The sequence below is a fragment of the Mya arenaria genome, chromosome 14, assembly GCF_026914265.1.
Source record: "Mya arenaria isolate MELC-2E11 chromosome 14, ASM2691426v1".
In the NCBI taxonomy this organism is placed as follows: Eukaryota; Metazoa; Mollusca; class Bivalvia; order Myida; family Myidae; genus Mya; species Mya arenaria.
This window is the reverse complement of record NC_069135.1, coordinates 38,493,755-38,515,675: the sequence shown is the minus strand read 5'-3', so window position 1 is coordinate 38,515,675 and position 21,921 is coordinate 38,493,755. Positions and strand designations below refer to the sequence as shown.

The following is a 21,921-nucleotide window of genomic DNA, read 5'->3' as shown; positions in this document are numbered from 1 at the left end:
ACTTACATATCAGGTTAAACATGAAAAGTCTCGATTGTAATGAGATTAACATCTCACATTCTAGTATAATATGACCGACCGGTTTGATTGAGACTTACAACTAACGTGTTACATCGACAGCCTCCTTAAATTGAGACTTACATCCCACGTTTACCATCAACAATCTCAGTTAGATTGAGACGTACATCATACGTGTTACATCGACAATCTCGGTCAGTTTAAGACGTATTGACCACGTTTCACACTGACAGTCTCGGTTAGATTGAGACTTACATCATACATGTACCATCGACAATCTCGGTTAGTTCGAGACATATTGCCCGCGTTTAATATTGTTGGATTGGTTTTATTGAGACTTTAATCACACGTGATACATCGACAGTCTCGTTTTGTTTGAGACTTACACCCCACGGTTAACATCGACAGTCTCGGTTAGTTTGATACTTACATAACACGTGGTACATGGGCAGTCTCGGTTAGTTTGTGACTTATTGCCCACGATTAATATCGACAATTTCGGTTAGTTTGAGACTTATTGCCCACGTTTAATATCGACAATCTTGATTAGTCTGAGACTTATTGCCCACGGTAAACATCGACATTCTCCGTTGGATTGGGACTAAAAACACACGTGTTATATTGACAGTCTCGGTTATATTGAGACTTACATCACACGTGGTATATGGACAGTCTCGGTTACTTATAGACTTATTGCAAAAGTTAAATATCGACAGTCTCGGCTAGATTTAGGATTTCATCACAATCATGTGTAGTATCAACAATCTCGGTTAGTTTGAGACTTACATCCCATGATAACATCGACAATCTCCGTTGGATTGGGACCTAAATCACACGTGTTACATCGACTGTCTCGGTAAGATTGAGACTTGCATTACATGTGTAGCATCGACAATATGTTAGTTTGACACTTACATCCCACGGTTATCATCTACAGTCTCCGTTGCACTAGAACTTACATCTCACGTGTTACATCGCCAGTCTCCGTCGCACTGGGACTTACATTTCACGTGTTACATCGCCAGTCTCCGTCGCACTGGGACTTACATTTCACGTGTTACATCGCCAGTCTCCGCTGGACTGGGACTTACATCTCACGTGTTAAATCGCAATTCTCCGTCGGACTAGGACTTACATCTCACGTGTTACATCGCCAGTCTCCATTGGACTGATAATTACATCTCACGTATTTCATCGCCATCCTCCGTTTTACTAGGATTTACATCTCACGTGTTACATCGCAATTCTCCATTGGACTGAGATTTACATCTCACGTGTTACATCGCCAATCTCCGTTGGACTGAGACTTACATCTAAGTGTTGCATCGCCATCCTCCGTTGGACTGGGACTTACATCTCACGTGTTACATCACCAGTCTCCGTTGGACTAGGACTTACATACAACGTGTTTCATTGCCAGTCTCCGTTAGACTGAGACTTACATCTCACTGGTTACATCGCCATCCTCCGTTGGACTGGGTCTTAAATCTCACGTGTTACATCTCCATCCTCCGTTGGACTGAGACTTGCATCTCACGAGTTACATCGCCATCCTCCGTTTGACTGAGTCTAATATCTCACGTGTTACATCGCCAGTCTACGTTGCACTAGAAATTACATCTCACGTGTAACATCGCCAGTCTCCGTTGGACAATGACTTACATCTCACGTGTTACATCGACAGTCTCCGTTGCAATGGGACTTACATCTCACGTGTTACATCGTTAATCTCCGTTGCACTGGTACTAACATCTCACGTGATACATCTCCAGTCTCCGTTGGACTGGGACTTAAATCTCATGTGTTATATCTCTAGTCTCCGTTGCACTAGGATTTACATCTCACGTGTTACATCTACAGTCTCCGCTGGACTGGGAATTACATCTCACGTGTTTCATCCGTTGGACTGGGTCTTACATCTCACGTGTTACATCGCCAGTCTCCGTTGCACTTTGGACTTACATCTCACGTGTAAAATCGTCAGTCTCCGTTGCACTAGGACTTACATCTCACGTGTTAAATCGCCAGTGTCCGCTGGACTGGGACTTACATCTCACGTGTTACATCGCCAGTCTCCGTTGGACTGGGACTAACATTTCACGTGTTACATCACCAGTCTCCGTTGGACTAAGACTAACATTTCACGTGTTACATCAATAGTCTCCGTTGGACTGGGACTTACATCTCACGTGTTACATCGACAATCTCCGTTGGACTGGGACTTACATCTCACGTGCTATATCTACAGTCTCCGATGCACTAGGACTTACATCTCACGTGTTACATCGACAGTCTCCGCTGGACTGGGACTTACATCTCACGTGTTACATCGACAGTTTCCGTTTGACTCGGACTTACATCTCACGTGTTACATCGTCAGTGTCCGTTGCACTGGGACTTACATCTCACGTGTAAAATCGTCAGTGTCCGTTGCACTAGGACTTACATCTCAAGTGTTAAATCGCCAGTCTCCGCTGGACTGGGACTTACATCTCACGTGTTACATCGCCAGTCTCCGTCGCACTGGGACTTTCATCTCACGTGTTACATCGCCAGTCTCCGTCGCACTGGGACTTACATCTCACGGGTTACATCGCCAGTCTCCGTCGCACTGGGACTAACATTTCACGTGTTACATCGCCAGTCTCCGTTGGACTAGGACTTACATATCACGTGTTATATCGCCAGTCTCCGCTGGACTGGGACTTACATCTCACGTGTTACATCGACAATCTCCGTTGGACTGGGACTTACATCTCACGTGCTACATCTACAGTCTCCGATGCACTAGGACTTACATCTCACGTGTTACATCGACAGTCTCCGCTGGACTGGGACTTACATCTCACGTGTTACATCGCCAGTCTCCGTCGCATTGGGACTTACATTTCACGTGTTACATCGCCAGTCTCCGCTGGACTGGGACTTACATTTCACGTGTTAAATCGCCAGTCTCCGTTGGACTGGGACTTACATCTCAAGTGTTACATCGCCAGTCTCCGTTGGACTGGGACTTACATCTCACGTGTTACATCGCCAGTCTCCGCTGGACTGGGACTTACATCTCACGTGTTACATCGCCAGTCTCCGTTGCACTGGGACTTACATCTCACGGGTTACATCGCCATCCTCCGTCGCACTGGGAATTACATCTCACGTGTTTCATCCGTTGGACTGGGTCTTACATCTCACGTGTTACATCGCCAGTCTCCGTTGCACTTTGGACTTACATCTCACGTGTAAAATCGTCAGTCTCCGTTGCACTAGGACTTACATCTCACGTGTTAAATCGCCAGTGTCCGCTGGACTGGGACTTACATCTCACGTGTTACATCGCCAGTCTCCGTTGGACTGGGACTAACATTTCACATGTTACATCACCAGTCTCCGTTGGACTAAGACTAACATTTCACGTGTTACATCAATAGTCTCCGTTGGACTGGGACTTACATCTCACGTGTTACATCGACAATCTCCGTTGGACTGGGACTTACATCTCACGTGCTACATCTACCGTCTCCGATGCACTAGGACTTACATCTCACGTGTTACATCGACAGTCTCCGCTGGACTGGGACTTACATCTCACGTGTTACATCGACAGTTTCCGTTTGACTCGGACTTACATCTCACGTGTTACATCGCCAGTGTCCGTTGCACTGGGACTTACATCTCACGTGTAAAATCGTCAGTGTCCGTTGCACTAGGACTTACATCTCAAGTGTTAAATCGCCTGTCTCCGCTGGACTGGGACTTACATCTCACGTGTTACATCGCCAGTCTCCGTCGCACTGGGACTTTCATCTCACGTGTTACATCGCCAGTCTCCGTCGCACTGGGACTTACATCTCACGGGTTACATCGCCAGTCTCCGTCGCACTGGGACTAACATTTCACGTGTTACATCGCCAGTCTCCGTTGGACTGGGACTTACATATCACGTGTTACATCGCCAGTCTCCGCTGGACTGGGACTTACATCTCACGTGCTACATCTACAGTCTCCGATGCACTAGGACTTACATCTCACGTGTTACATCGACAGTCTCCTCTGGACTGGGACTTACATCTCACGTGTTACATCGCCAGTCTCCGTCGCACTGGGACTTACATTTCACGTGTTACATCGCCAGTCTCCGCTGGACTGGGACTTACATTTCACGTGTTAAATCGCCAGTCTCCGTTGGACTGGGACTTACATCTCAAGTGTTACATCGCCAGTCTCCGTTGGACTGGGACTTACATCTCACGTGTTACATCGCCAGTCTCCGCTGGACTGGGACTTACATCTCACGTGTTACATCGGCAGTCTCCGTCGCACTGGGACTTACATCTCACGGGTTACATCGCCATCCTCCGTCGCACTGGGACTTACATTTCACGTGTTACATCGCCAGTCTCCGTTGGACTAGGACTTACATCTCATGTGTTACATCGCCAGTCTCCGCTGGACTGGGACTTACATCTCACGTGTTACATCGCAAGTCTCCGTCGCACTGGAACTTACATCTCACGTGTTACATCGCCAGTCTCCGTCGCACTGGGACTTACATTTCACGTGTTACATCGCCAGTCTCCGCTGGACTGGGACTTACATCTCATGTGTTACATCGCCAGACTTCGTTTGACTGGGACTTACATCTCACGTGTTACATCGCCAGTCTCCGCTGGACTGGGACTTACATCTCACGTGTTACATCGCCATTCTCCGTTGGACTGGGACTTACTTCTCACGTGTTACATCGCCAGTCTCCGTTGGACTAGGACTTACATCTCAAGTGTTACATCGCCAGTCTCTGTTGGACTGGGACTTACATCTCACATGTTACATTGACAGCCTCGGTAATATTGAGACCTTCATCCAACATATAAAATCGTCAGTTTCAGCTGGACTGCGACTGCTGATACACTGAAATGGTAGGTGCATTTCATTCCATTATAAACCACGCATGTATTTTTTTAAACAAAACGAATGAAATGGTGAGAACTCATACATCAAGATATGACAGTTACAAACATAATATGATTAGAATAATAGTGTTGTTAAAAATGAAACATTTCTTTTACGGAAGATAGATAATTCTTTTTAAAGGAAGTGTAGTGTTTATTTAAAGCTAAACGTTATTGAACAACTTACAAGAAACTATTCCTTTACTGAAGATATATAATTTTTCGTTAAATTATGTAGAGTTTACTAACAGCTACTTGTCATTGAACAACTCCAAAAAACGATTCATTTACTGAATATAGTTATTTCAGTTATGTTTTTTTTTTATTTACTTGAGCTGAAACCGTACACAAGCATACTTTAATTTTAACATATTATAACATTATTTTTATCATTCTCGTTGGCACGATGTTACGCGAGAGTGTGGCCTTCTGTTTTTTGGGGAAACCGGCTTACCCGGATGTAAAACCAACTTGTCCAGCTTTGTCACCACACCCCAAACTCACATGCGCCTAGGCCGGGAATCGAGCCCGGGTCGCTTCGTTGAGCAAGACATACTTAGGTTAACCACTGCGCTAACCGGACACCGTAAAACAGAAACTGACGCGTGGTTCTATAATTTATAATAGTGTTTTAACATACAAAAAGCTTATGTAATATTATGTTTGATTCGTCTTATACTTATATATTATTCTTTCTGTACACATAAGCTATTAATGATACCTAAACGATATGCGTGGAATGATACCTGGCCGTGATATAAGGAAGGGACAGATGTTTTCAGGAAGGGACAGATGATTTCAGGAAGGGACAGATGTTTTCAGGAAAGGATTTCAGGTAGGGACACACGATTTCAGGAGGAGTAACATGATTGCAGTAGGGGACACACGATTCCAGGAGAATTAACATAATTGAAGTAGGGGACACACGATTCCAGGGGGAGAAACATGATTGCATTAGGGGACAAACGATTCCAGGAGGAGTAACATGATTGCAGTAGGGGACACACGATTTCAGGAGGAGTAACATGATTGCAGGGGGACACACGATTCCAGGAGTAGTAACATAATTGCATGAGGGGACACATTATTACAGGAGGGGGCACATGATTGCAGGAGGAGACACATGATAGCAGGAGGGCGCACATGATTGCAGTAGGGGACACACGATTTCAGGAGGAGTAACATGATTGCAGTAGGGGACACACGATTTCAGGAGGAGTAACATGATTGCATTAGGGGACACACAATTTCAGGAGGAGTAGCATAATTGCAGTAGGGGACACACGAATCCAGGAGGAGTAACATGATTGCAGGAGGGGACATACGATTTTAGGAAGAGTAACATGATTGCAGTAGGGGACACACGATTTCAGGAGGAGTAACATGATTGCAGAAGGGGACACACGATTTTAGGAGGAGTAGCATGATTGCAGTAGGGGACACACGATTTCTGGAGGGGACACATGATTTATGGAAGAGACAAATGATTGCAGGAGGGACACGTATATCAGGAGGGGACACATGATTTCAGGAAGAGGCATATCATTGCAGGAGGGAACACATGATTTCAGGAAGAGACATTTGATTGCAAGAGGGACACGTATATCAGGAGGGGACACATGATTTCAGGAAGAGGAATATCATTGCAGGAGGGCACCATGATATCAGGAAGGGACACATAATTTCAGGAGGAGACACGTGATTTTCGGGTTGAGACACATAATTAAAGGTTGGGACACATGATTTTAGAAGATGCCATATGATTGCAGTAAGCGACACATGATTAAGACATCGTTAGGATTAAAGGAGTGGACACACGATCGCAGGAGGGGACACATGCTTTCAGGAGGGGAGACATGATTGCAGGAGGGGAGACATTATTTCAGAAGAGGACACATGATTCCGGGAGAGGACACCTGATTCCCGGAGGTTACACATGGTTCCAGGAGGTTACACATGATTGTAGGAGGGGATACTTGATTACAGGTCAAGTTAAGGTTTAAGAATCAATAACAAAAGTTTTTGTGTAGGTATCAGTAACACAAGGTCATGTATACGCATCAATAAGACAAGTTCAGGTATACGAAGTTCAGGTATAAGAATGAATAAGACAAGTTGAGATATACGAATCAATAAGACAAGATCACTTATATGTTCCAATTAGACAAGTTCAAAAATACGTTCCAATAAGACAAGTTCACGTATTCTTATCAATTATACAAGTTCACGTATACGTTACAATTATACAAGTTCAGGTATACGTATCAATTAGACAAGTTCACGTATACAGATCAATTAGACAAGTTCACGTATACGTATCAATTAAACAAGTTCACGTATACGTATCAATTAGACAAGTTCACGTAAACTTATCAATTAGACAAGTTCACGTACCAATCTGACAAGTTCACGTATACGTATCAATTAGACAAATTCACGTATACATATCATTTAGACAAGTTCACGTAAACGTACCATTTATAAAAGTTCACGTATACGTATCAATTATACAAGCTCACGTATAAGTATCAATTATACAAGCTCACGTATACGTATCAATTATACAAGCTCACGTATAAGTATCAATTATACAAGTTCAAGTATACGTATCAATTAGACAAGTTCAAGTATGCGTATCAATTAGACAAGTTCAAGTATACGTATCAATTAGACAAGTTCAAGTATACGTATCAATAAGACAAGTTCAAGTATACGTATCAATAAGAACACGTTCAAGTATACGTATCAATTATACAAGTTCACGTATGCGTACCAATCAGACAAGTTCAAGTATACGTATCAATAGGACAAGTTCACCGTTTTGTTTTATTGACGCCAACGTCATTGCGAAACAGACGTAAGTACGGTCTGTGTCTCTAATTAAGTGTCCGTTGGGTTTCGACATTGTTGCTTTAAACAGAGTCCTTGTTAATTGTTTTGCTATTGCACAATTTCATTATTACACATGTGTAGTCACTCCAAAGTGCATGCCAAGGATAGAAGATGTGTACATATAACCAGAGTTTGTGGTTGGAATCGGTCACTTGTGTGAATCACACAAACTACTGAGGTTAAGTTGTATTTTCCGCTGCCATCACAAAAGGAGGTATTTGATATACAAAATCATATATGAAAATAAAGGTCAGTTAATATGCTGGTTTGAGGATATTACTTATTTCCTTATAAATGTTGTTTGTAAATGCATTTTGAATGAAAAGTTAAACCTTATCTTTTTCAGGACAACGGTTGATAAAAGAGAAATGACTTGAAGAAAAGATTACTTTAGAACATAAAAAAACATTGTCTATGTTTTAAATATATATTAAACTACAAAGCATAGTGTGTCTTAATTTTGGATTACCGGCAAACACACATTAAGAAAGTATTTGCCATAATATCTTTCGACTACCTTTGTTGAGAAACTAGTCTTTCCTTTGAACGTAATAATATATTGTAGAAATATGTCTTGTTGATGATTTACTAGGTTTTTCTTTCTAAATGTCTTTAGATTGACTAAAAATGACTAAAAATGAAGTATTTCTATTATATTTATCTAAGAATAGTTTTTAGTCGTTTATATGAAATGGTTACGCACGGCCATTGATGAGTGGTCAACTAAGTTTTTTGAAATCATGTAACTCGTGAATGTGAACCACAACCAAGTCATCAGGAAATCAGGTCAAAATTGTTTTAGCAATTACATTATCTATGCGTCAACTTAGTTTGTTGAACTCAGAATGTGCAACACAACCAGGTCCCCAGGAAATCAGCTTAAAAGGAATTGAGTATAAACATTGACAAGTGGTCATCTAAGTCTGTTGAATCATATAATTCGTGAATGTGAACCACAACCAAGTCTTCAGGAAATCAGGTCAAAATTGTTTTAGCAATAACAATGTCGATGAGTCACATTAGTTTGTTGAAATTTTAAAACTCGTGAGTTTGCACCACAACCCGGTCCCCGGGAAATCAGTTTAAAAGGATTTGAGTATAAACATTAACTATTGGTCTACGTTTGTTGAAATCATGTTACTCGTGATCGTGCACGACGACCATGTTGCCTGGCTATATAGTTGTGTTTTGGTATGTGAATTGATTGAGGGATACATGCAGAAAAAAAAAGACTTCCTTAGCGGATTAACCTTTTAAAGTTGTTTTATATTGCTTCTTTGAAATGGTATGATCCCTCTAAAAACTGATTTTTTCTAAAATCAAAACACTGGAAGTAAGGAGCGGAGCTGTCCTCGGACTCTCAAACATTGAATGTTATTGTTCACAACAATACGTCTTCACATATGCAGAATCAAAACACTTGAAGTAAGGAGCAGAGCAGAGACTCCTCACGCTATCAAACATTTAACTTAAATGTGTTCATACATTTTCCTTAACCCATATTCAAAGAACATAACGAGACGTGTTGCATGGGTATCTTTTTTATTTTAAGAAAAGTGCAATGTAGGTATTTATGGGCAGATTAATTTGATAAAATAAACAAAATCAGAATAAATGTATCACAAAGTAACAATAAAGAACAAACACTTACTAGGCATGATGATATATTGAACATCTCTATGATGAGATTAAATGTATTTTTTGGATGTAATTTTACAAATTTGATTAAAAACGATTTCCTGTTACCCGGCGAGGCAAATGAAATTTATTTTACAGAAAAATTAAACAGTTAATTTAAAATCATATTTGAAATCGATTCAGAGGGGTGGGGATTACATGAGTTACATTTCAAAAGGACTTATAAGAGTTTTTTTAGTTTAAGTATATACGAATAAGGCTAATATTGGATACTTAAGAATAGTGTTTTTATCCTACTTAATAATAAACGATGTGCTATTGATAAATTGGTAAATTTCAAACGCGATTTTAACGAAATTATAAAAAAAACGATTTAAGAATGAATATTCCCTTAAAATAACTTTTAATGACATGAAGAATGGTAGGTGTAATAAAGATATTTTCTGTAGAAAAAAATCACCTTTTGTTAAAATAGCTTTAACAATTATTTCATTCATATTTCGAAATCATCAATCTTAATTCAAACAGTTGTCCCCCGGCTATTACAATGCCACACATTAAGAAAAAAAGAGGAAGCCGTATATTTATTAGACTCATAACAGCTGTTCTATATTCTTTTTTAAAAAATAGGATCAAAATTTGGTTCCGTAGTTTTTTATTTATAGATTGACTTAAGTGTGTTTCTCGTATTTTGGATTATTCTTTTTTTGTGACAAACCGTACATGATAACTATACAATCAATGTTCGGCATAACTCCGATGGTGATCCTTTTTAAAAAAAAACTTGGCCACTTTACAATGAGACAGCATCTTAGTGAACCTGCGAAAAAGGGCAACAAACAAAATCCACCCCGGACACAACCACCCCTATCAATTTGACATAGGCTGCAAACAATCCTCTATATAATATTCTATTTCTTGTCATTTTCGAAATTTCTGTCAAATGTTAAGTTGAATTACATTTAAAGAAAGTCTGCTCACAAACAACTTTAACTTTTTGTTTATTGTCCATCTATGCAAATATCAAATGTTTATTGAAAATTAACTTGCTAAATTTCCACATTCCTCATGTGATAACAATCAAATAGTAACAAACTATAAAAAAATTAAATTCATGGTCATAGTCATGCTGTCCACATCAATCAATACAACTGTTCTTTTGAAAAAAATATTTAAACAACAAGCACATAAAACATCTCACACTTAACATTGTCATTATCGGTTAGATTCAGATTTACATCTCACGTATAACATCGACTATCTCTATAAGATTTGGCCTTTTATCTCACGTTTAACATCGACAGCTTCGGTTAGATTGAGACTTACATCTTTCGTATAACATCGACAGCTTCGGTAGAATTTGGACTTACATCTCAAGGATAACATCGACAGCTTCGGTAAGATTGGGACTTACATCTCAAATACAACATCGACAGCTTCGGTAAGATTGGGCCTTTTATCTCACGTATTACACCGACAATCTCGGTGAGATTGAGACTTACATCTCATTTATAACATGGCCAGTCTCGGTCAGCTTAAAACTTGCATTTCATATTTAACATTGACATTCGCAGTTGGATTGATACTTACATCTCATGTTCGACCTCGTTCGTCTCTGTTGGATAAAGACTCACATCTCAGGTTTAGCATCGACTGTCTCCGTTAGATTGAAATTCACATCTCAACATACGATATAACATCCACACTCGACACTCTCGGTAAAGTTAGGACTTACAAGCCACGTAAAGCATCGAATGTTGGATTGCGACTGCATATTTACTGATGGTTGGAGCAAGCAAGGTTTTTAAATATAAATTGTTTTCTCAAAATTACGTTCATCTGTTCGTAAGATCAGACAATTCTTTAAAACAATGTGTTGCACCTTATGGCCTTTAGTTCAGTCCCTTCCTATATGTCACAAAAGTACTTTGATGATCTCTGTCTTGTATGGCGCAGTAAGAAAAATACATTATTATACATGGGATGGTATTATATATTGGTCTTAAATGGATCTAAGAACGATGTAGCTAATCGGATTACTTGTTATTTATACCTGACCAATAGAGTGAATGAAGTCAATCATGTATGACCATAAGATTTACCTAAGTTAAAATTGAATACCACCCCAGGACTTTATCAACATCGCTGGCTTATTTTTCTTTGCCATAGGTCTATATAATGGAACATTCTTTTGAACAAAGCTATATTGTTTTCAATAAGTTTTGCTATGAACTAACACGCAAATAAGAAGCGTTAAAATGGCCTAGTGGTTATTTTTTTCTGTTCGTAATGATAACCAAGCACACCGACCAAGGTAAGTATATGGTTTAACTTACCAAATGCTATGTTCTGAGTCATCACCTTAACGTTTTGCGGGTCCTGCCCTGACGTTTTATGTCACTCACGATAGTGAACGTGTGCGAGTTGGTTTTCCGCATGTAAAATGTCTGCTATGATTAAAAGGGATACAAAACAAAACAGGTGGATCTTGTCAGCCACTTTAGCCACAACTACTTTCTGGCATTGGAGTTAAAGAGCAGGATTATGGCCCGCTAGAACTGCCTTTTCCATCTATTAAGATAAAAAGTACCTAGTTTAAACGTTATATATTTTACAACGATTGTGAAGAAAGCTATGATAGTTTATGCTAAGTCACTCTCGTCGGCATGATGATGCGGGCGAGTGTGGGCTTGTGATGTGGGGGAAACTGAAGTACCCGGAGAAAACCCACTTGTCCAACTTGGTGACCAAACTAACCAAACTCACATGCGCCTAAGCCGGGAATCGAACGGGGGTCGCCTGGGTGAGGATAGGAGTGCTAACCACTGCGCTAACCGGACAACCAAAGTACCTAGTTTGTAGAGGTTTTGTGAAAATCCTGAGTGGTACTTTAAATGATGGTATTGATCCGCCGATGGTAATATTATTGAGTTATCCCACAGTCTGCATTAAAAGAAACAACACTAACTCACTAAGCTATTAAAGAAAGACCAATGTGTCCTTTAAAGTGTCTTGCTCATGTTGTGGAAAAAACATTAGTTTTCCCCAACACTTATTTTATGATTTTTCACTCTATGATATGGAAATCGCAGAAAAAATACGGTTTTAGCATAAGAAGTATTTTGGTTTTAATTGGGTTCGAACCCACGCCGGTATAGTCAAGAAAAACAGCAACAAAAAACAGCCGGCTAGTCCACACGGCAACCTGAACTTCAACAATAGTAGTGGATATATTGGCCTCTTAAGGATACATTGATAACATCACGTGATAATGTCAATCAACGCAACATCACGCAACACCACAGCCGTAATTAATTTTCAATCGCGTTATTAACGTTAAAGAAAAATGAGGTCTTCAAAGACGATATTTGAGCACATATCAACATATACTGAAGGATTTCAGCATTTGGTATTTTTGTTTTAACACTCTTGCCAAACTATATTTCGTAATTTAAAAAAATTGCATTTTACAAACCATGAGCGAGTTACTTTAACATTGTTTTCCAATATTCTATACATCGCGACTCCACCTTTAAGACGTAAGCCAGGGAAGGAATAAAACGGTACCATTTGAACGTCTTTGTTAAGGCGCTGTCGGTGACAAAATTTGCGACATTCGCTCCCGAAGAGGAAACTATAACTAGGCTACCAGACCACTGTATGTAAATAAATGTAACCTCAATTTAAGTAATTACAGGTTGATGATAGAATGTTATCGTTAATATATCTTACATGATGATTATATACACATATATAATACCTCACATTATTCTGTCCCTTCTTCGTATATATAAACTCGTTCGGTCCGTATATCGCTGTATTTTGATGAAAATCCGGTTTAATGACGTCAGCGGTCCATAATAATATTTTTGGCCGGTCCGGACCTCGCCAAAAACGTAATATGGACCACTGACGTCATACAACTGGTGCGGCTTGCTGTTTTCACAACGGCGAAAACTTGTCGCAAGTAAACATTATAAGCTTTGTTTAATAACACACATTTAAATCGCTTTAAAAATATTGAATGGTAATGAAAAATGTTCGGTATAATATAAAAAATATAACACACCACTTCGGGCCATATGGCATTATAAGGACCGGCCAGTCAGCCCCCGAAGGGGGCTAACGCCTCGGTCCATATACACTTTCGGTCATATGACCCTCAGTGGTGTGTTATATTTATTAAGTATATGTATGGTGATTATAAGTTATGATAAAAGCGATAAAACAACGACCAATGAGCTACACTATACGAGTAGTAGTATTTGCAATGTATGTGCCCATGCAGACCGTTATAAAACCATATTATCAGTAGTTGAAGCTAGGTCATATAATCATGGGATCAGAGAATTACAAAATGGACAAAGGGGCGTTGCGTTAAATATTCGTTAAAATCTGAAATATGACTTTAAACTTCAAATCATCACTTCAGAGGGGCTGTGACTTTATCCATGATTTTTCCTGCTTTCCATGTGAAGAGAACGGATTTAACACAGAAGCTCACCATTATTGTACTCAATGCAAAAATTATTACTGCCAAAACTGTGTTTCAAAACATAACGGATTATATCAAAAGCACGCTGTGCTCGACCGCAAGGACGTGAAGAAATGGGAGGCAGCCCCAGGGGCGGTGAACGCCCTGGAGAGATGCGGGATGCATCCCGGGGAGGCGCTAAAGCTGGTATGTGCCGACCATGACCAGCTGTGCTGTCATTTGTGCGTCGCCGTGGACCACAGGTATGTAAGAAATATGACAATTTTAAGGTGCACAACATAGGTTCATGCATTTATTATTATTATTATTATTATTATTATTATTATTATTATTATTATTATTATTATTATTATATGTGCATTATAAAGTTAAACTCATTTGACTTTAAAACAAATTAAAGCTTACGACTTGTGTATATTAAAGAAATATCAGCCTTTATATACAGTAATAATTCATTTAAAAGCTACGTGGCCATAAATTGCCCAGTTTTAAAAGTACAAAATATCATTGATATTTTTTATCCGTATACACTTCATATGCCTTTTTGGTTTCGATCGTTTCAATAAAAGATGAGTTAAACATTATCATGCATTTTTCGCGTCAACCTATATTATGCGCCTTTGCTGTTATTCGTGTGTCGCCGTGGACCACAGGTTTGAAGGAAGAAAACGTCAATATAAAGGCGCACAACATAGGTTGATGCAAAACTATTTTATTGTTTTTATCAATTACTATTTTTAACTTATTTGACTTTTCATGATCAAAACAAAAAAGGCTTATGAATAAGTCCATTTTACAAAAAGATAAGTCTTTGAACATGCAAATGAGGATTTCAATTAACAGCTACGTGGCCACAAATTCCCCAATCACTGAATCTGTACACAAATATTTCTTCTGGTTTTGATCAATCAAGTCAAATGAATAAACCATAATAATGCATTAAATACTAAAATAAAATCATGTTTGCATCAACCTATATAGTGCGCCTTTAACACACAAAACGGTAATTTATCTATACGTAATTGCGTCAAATTTTTAATCATTTTCTTTAACATTGTCCCACATAAGCAAGGTCATATTCAGTTTATGCAGATCTGATTACAACTGTTTCACAACTTCTTTGTTTCAGACAATGCTCCAAAATCCATCCCATTCCAGATGTAGCAAAAGGTATTCAGAGAAATATTGAGTTTCAACAAATTCCAAAGAAGATAGCTGAACTTGAAAAGCAATTCGAGCTGATGAAAGAAGCAAGAATGAAGAATACGACATCTCTGAAAAAGACGCGGGCAGCAATTTCTGATGAATTAAAAACCATACGTAAAAAGATCAACGAAATCCTTGACAAGATTGAGAAGGCAACTTTACAGGACTTGGACGAAATGATAGCTGAACTTGAAAACGATATAAAGAAAGATATCGAAACATGTGATAAAATGACTATCGAACTGCAAAACTTGATTGCCACTTTTCAAACAAAATCAATATCAAGCGAGTCAAAATCATATATTGCGTACAGAAAGAGCCAGGATATGATTTCACAAGCAAGCGATCATCTTCGTGGCATATCAGCCATTGAGTGTTACAATGTAACATTTCAAGCCAATAACCTTATACAAGAACTTTTATCTTCAGTAAAGACCTTTGGAGCGATTGAAGAACAAAATGTTACAACCAAACAGCGAGAAGATCCCCTTTCCGATCCAAACCACGTCTTCAGTGTTGCAGAGTACAAGCAGTACAACATGAAGATGAGGGGTGACGAATATCGATGTGGTATCTATGGCGTATGTGAAATGCCTAGTGGAGAGTTTGTAATAGCAGACAGGAATAATTGTAAAGTGAAGCTCCTGGACAAGGAGTACAGGGTGCTCGACCACTGTGATGTCCCGGAGTATCAACGGGACGTGTGCCACATTGACGGAAATGAAGTGGCCGTTTGTGTTAACAGTGTTCATGCTGATAGACGAGGACTTTATTTCATTAATGCTACGAAAGGGAGATTCGTAACTACGAGGAAGTTAAGATTCCCCCATAATTTGATTGCCGCAGCTCATCATGGTGGCCAGCTTTACATCTCCTCCGGTAACGCACTGTACGTCTACACGATGTCGGGACAGAAGGTGAAGATGCTGTACGTGGACATGTTTGGGTGTAGGACGGTAGAGAAATGTGCCATCAGTAACGACGGAAAGACAATCTACATCACAAACATCAGTAAATATCCACTGATCACCCTGGACAACAAGGGTAACAAGCTGGCCTCTCTCATTGACCCCGACATGAAACAACTTACCGCAGTACACGTGACACCTGCTGAACATGTGTTCGTCTGCTGCTTTGGCTCCGACACAGTGCTGCAGGTTGACAAAGACGGCAAGAAGACGTTGGCCACCCTGGCAAGGAAAGAAAACGGTGTGAACGGACCGCATTGCTTATTTTTCAGCAGCCGCACTTCCTCTCTGATTGTTGGTGGATTTAAAGACACACTTCTTGTTATCAAGTTAAATTAAAACTAAAAACGTTCAATGTTTTAATTTGGTACTATCGAACAGGAATCTTCCCTATTGTTGTTGCAAAGTATATTGTAGTATTGTCATACATGTATATAATTGTTTTGTTTAGACCGCATATTGACTCATTCAATTTAAATATAATCATGATTTACTTGCATAATATACATAGGTGAATTGCAATATAAATAATAAAACAATCTCTTTATTCAATGTCGGAGATATGGTTCACGTGAACGAGAAGAAAATCATTTTTTGAAAAATGCATACTATATTTCAAACGTATACTGAAATTAATTTTAAAGGACATATTCTCAAGGACACAAACCAAAAGCACAACATACATATCACGTATAACATCGACAGTCTCGGTTAGATTGAGATTTACATCTCACGTAAAACATCGTCAGACAAGGTTAGATTGACACTTACATCTCACGTATAACATCGAAAGTTTTTGATAGATTGAGATTGACATCTAACGTGTAACATCGACAGTCACGGTTTGATTGACACATCTCACATTTTCCATCAACAGTCTCAGTTGGAATGAGACTTAAATATCAGGTTAAACATGAACAGTTTCAATTGGAATGAGACTTACATCTCACATACTAGTATAATATGACCGACCGGTTTGATTGAGACTATCTATCTACAACTAACGTGTTACATCGACAGCCTCCGTTAAATTGAGACTTACATCCCACGTTTACCATCAACAATCTCAGTTAGATTGAGACGTACATCGTACGTTTTACATCGACAGTCACGGTCAGTTTAAGACGTATTGCCCACGTTTAACACCGACAGTCTCAGTTAGATTGAGACTTGCATCACACATGTAGCATCGACAATATCGGTTAGTTTGAGACATATTGCCCGCGTTAAATATTGTTAGATTGGTTTTATTGAGACTTACATCACACGGGATACATTGACAGTCTCGTTTTGTTTGAGACTTACACGCCACGGTTAACATCGGCAGTCTCGGTTAGTTTGTGACTTACATCACACGTGGTACATGGACAGTTTCGGTTAGTTTGAGACTTACATCCCACGGTTAACATCGACATTCTCCGTTGGATTGGGACTTAAATCACACGTGTTATATCGACAGTCTCGGTCATATTGAGACTTACATCACATGTGGTACATGGACAGTCTCGGTTACTTAAAGACTTATTGCCCACGTTTGATATCGACAGTCTCGATTAGATTGAGGCTTTCATCACATTTGTAGCATCGACAATCTCGGTTAGTTTGAGACTTACATCCTACGGTTAACATCGACAATCTCCGTTGGATTGGGACTTAAATCACACGTGTTATATCGACAGTCTCGGTAAGATTGATACTTTCATTACATGTGTAGCATCGACAATTTCTGTTAGTTTGAGACTTACATGTCACGGTTATCATCTACAGTCTCCGTTACACTAGGACTTACATCTCACGTGTTACATCGCCAGTCTCCGTTGGACTGGGACTTACATCTCACGTGTTACATCGCCAGTCTCCGTTGAACTGGGACTTACATCTTACGCGTTACATCGCCAGTCTCCGTTGCACTAGGACTTACATCTCACGTGTTACATCGCCAGTCTCAGTTGGACTAGGACTTACATCTCACGTGTTACATCTACAGTCTCAGTTGCACTAAGACTTACATCTCACGTGTTACATCGCCAGTCTCAGTTGGACTAGGACTTACATCTCACGTGTTACATCTACAGTCTCAGTTGCACTAAGACTTACATCTCACGTGTTACATCTACAGTCTCCGTTGGACTGGGACTGACATAGTACATGTTACATCGCCAGTCTCCGTTGGACTGAGACTTACAGCTTCTTGTGATTGAACAACTCCAAGAAACGATTCATTTACTGAATAAAGTTACTTCAGTTATGTTTTTTTTATTTACTTCAGCTGAAACCGTACACAAGCTTAATTTAATTTTAACATATTACAACATTATATTTATCATTCTCGTTGGCGAGATGTTACACGAGAGTGTGGTCTTGTGTTGCGGGGGAAACCGGCATACTCGGAAGAAACCTACTTGTCCGTATTAGTGACCACACGCCAAACTCACATGCGCCCAGGCCGGGGATCAAACCCGAGTCGCTCCGATGAGAAGGGCTAACTTAGGCTAACCACTGCGCTAACCGAACAACCCAAAACAGATGCTGGCCAGTGTTTCTATAATTTATAATCATTTTTTAACATCCAAAAAGCTTAGTTGTAATATTATGTTTGATACGTCTTATGCTTATATATAATTCTTTCTGTACACTGTAAAACTTCAATTGAAATGATACCTACATAATACGCGGGTACCTGGCCGTGATATCAGGTAGGGAGACCTGATTTCAGGGAGGGACAGATGATTTTAGTAAGATAAATCTTATTCAATAGGGGAATAATAGTTTATTGAAGGACACCTGATTTCAGGAAGAAATATTTGCTTTCAGGAAGGGGCACATGCTTTCAGGAAGGGACACCTGCTTTCAGGAAGGGATATATTATTTCAGGAAAGGACATATGGTTCAAGGTAGAGAGACATGATTTCGCGGAGGGACACATGCTTTCTGGAGGGGACACATGATTTCAGGAAGAGACACATGATTTCAGGAGGGGATACATGATTTCAGGAAGAGACACGTGATTTAAGGAGGGAACTCATGATTACAGGAGGGGACACAGGATTTCAGTAGAGGAAACATGATTTCAGGAGGGTACACCTGTTTTCAGGAGAGAACATATGATTTCAGGAGGGGACACATGAATACAGGAAGAGACACATGATTTCAGAAGGGGACTTCAGATTTCAGGAAGAGACACATGATTTCATTAGGGGACACATGATTTCATTAGGGGACTCATTATTTCAGGAGGGGACACAGGATTTCAGTAGAGAAAACATGATTTCAGGAGGGTACACCTGCTTTCAGGAGGGGACACATGAATACAGGAGGGGACACATGATTTCAGGAAGGGACACATTATGACAGGAGGGAAGTCATAGTTTTGAAAGTAACAAATGCTTTTAGGAAGAAACATTTGATTTTAGAAAGGGAAACATGGTACATGATTTCAGGAAGGAACACTTGATTTCAGGAATAGAGAAATGATTTTTGGAGAAGACACATGCTTTCAGGAATGGACACATGATTAAATGAGGGGGCACACGTTTTCAAGAAGAGACACATGATTTAAGGAGAGGACACATGATTTCAAGAAGAGACATATGCTTTCTGGAGGGGACACATGATTTCAGGAAGAGACACATGATTTCAGGAGGGGACACATGATTTCAGGAAGAGACACATGATTTCAGGAGGGGACACATGATTTCAGGAAGGGACACATGCTTCCAGGAGTGGACACATGATTTCAGGAAGAAACACATGATTTCAGGGGGGGACACATGATTTCAGGAAGAGACACATGCTTTCTGGAGGGGACACATGCTTTCAGGAAGAGACACATGATTTCAGAAGGGGACACATGATTTCAGGAGGGGACTTTAGTTTCAGGAAGAGACACATGATTTCATTAGGGGACTCATTATTCAGGAAGGGGCACATGCTTTTAGGAGGGGACACATGATTAAAGTAGGGGACTCATTATTTCAGGAAGAGACAAATGATTTCAGGAAGAGACAGATGATTTCAGGAAGGGACACATGATTTCAGGAAGAGACACATGATTTTAGGAAGTATGTTGGATTATACCATTTCAATGTATAATTATTTTATTTTTATCAAGATTGATTCTTGATAAATTCAAGCTTTAATTTCATTCATGTTATTTTAACTTTATAAATATATTATATATTTTAAAGCTTTACTCTCACAGATTGACCGTTTTGATATTTTTTTATGCTGGAATGACACATGATTTCAGGAATATACATATGATTTCAGGAGGGGCACATGATTTCAGGAAGAGACACATGATTACAGGAGGGGATACATGATATCAGAAGGGACTCGTGATTTCTGGAGGGGACACATGCTTTCAGGAAGAGACACATGATTTCAGGAGGGGACACATGATTTCAGGAGGGGACATTAGTTTCAGGAAGAGACACATGATTTCATTAGGGGACACATGATTTCAGTAGGGGACTCATTATTCAGGAAGGGACACATGCTTTCAGGAGGGGACACATGATTAAAGTAGGGGACTCATTATTTCAGGAAGAGACAAATGATTTCAGGAAGAGACAGATGATTTCAGGAAGGGACACATGATTTCAGGAAGAGACACATGATTTTAGGAAGTATGTTGGATTATACCATTTCAATGTATAATTATTTTATTTTTATCAAGATTGATTCTTGATAAATTCAAGCTTTAATTTCATTCATGTTATTTTAACTTTATAAATATATTATATTTTTTAAAGCTTTACTCTCACAGATTGACCGTTTTGATATTTTTTTGTGCTGGAATGACACATGATTTCAGGAATATACATATGATTTCAGGAGGGGCACATGATTTCAGGAAGAGACACATGATTACAGGAGGGGATACATGATATCAGGAAGGGACTCGTGATTTCAGGAGGAAACTCATGATTACAGGAGATTGACCGTTTTGTCATTTTTTGTACTGGAATGAACCAATGCTTGCGTTAATATCCGATCAACGGTACTAAAAGACTACTGGCAAAAGATATATTTACACATTTCTTGTTTACGTTAAAAAATGATGTCTTATGCCGAAAATTTGTAATTCTTAAAGCGTTAGTAACGCTTTTAGCCATACAATATAAATTTTCGAACGAAAACGTAATGCGATGGTATTCAATATGCGTTTTAAGTCAATCTTATGGTCATACATCATTGACTTCATTCAATGTATATGTCCGTTATTTAAACCGAGCAATCCGATTAGCTACATCGTTCTAAGATCTATTTAAGACCAGTATGAATATCACCCCTGGGGCGGTATTCATAAATCTTCCTAAGTCACTTCCTTACTTAAGTCACTTTCCTTATTTTAGAATCTCTTTAGTCATAGGTTATAAAAAGGATTTTTCCAGAAGTCATTTTTTTATTGAATTTATTGAAGAAAAAAAAATACTTTGATTTCAGAAATACTAATAAATATATTTGAATTTGACTTTATTTTTTTTAGAAATCAACTTTAGTAACAGATAACTGTACTGGTCATTTTCTGGCTTAACCCTTTCACTGCCAATGCTTAAATTACCAAATGACGTCGCCTGTGCCAAACGTGTAATTTAGAGCATTTCAAGAACGTCGCAAATTAGGAAATAAACGTATCAGTATGACATACGTTCAATAATCTTCGTTTCCGCCTCTCTTAAGCGATTGTTTTTTTTTTTAAAAAGGATAGAGGTTTGCTGTTTTGTTAATTGAATGACAGGGAAACTTATGT

The 21,921-nt window shown here is 39.3% G+C and overlaps 1 protein-coding gene across 1 annotated transcript; it reads left to right on the top strand.

Moving 5' to 3' along the window:
- Positions 1–13,866: 13,866 nt before the first annotated feature.
- LOC128218239 (uncharacterized) lies at positions 13,867–16,618 on the top strand. The gene is made up of 2 exons (XM_052925850.1): positions 13,867–14,234; positions 15,122–16,618. The coding sequence occupies exons 1-2, from the start codon at positions 13,900–13,902 to the stop codon at positions 16,503–16,505; spliced, it is 1,719 nt and encodes a 572-aa protein (XP_052781810.1). The 5' UTR covers positions 13,867–13,899; the 3' UTR covers positions 16,506–16,618.
- Positions 16,619–21,921: the final 5,303 nt, after the last annotated feature.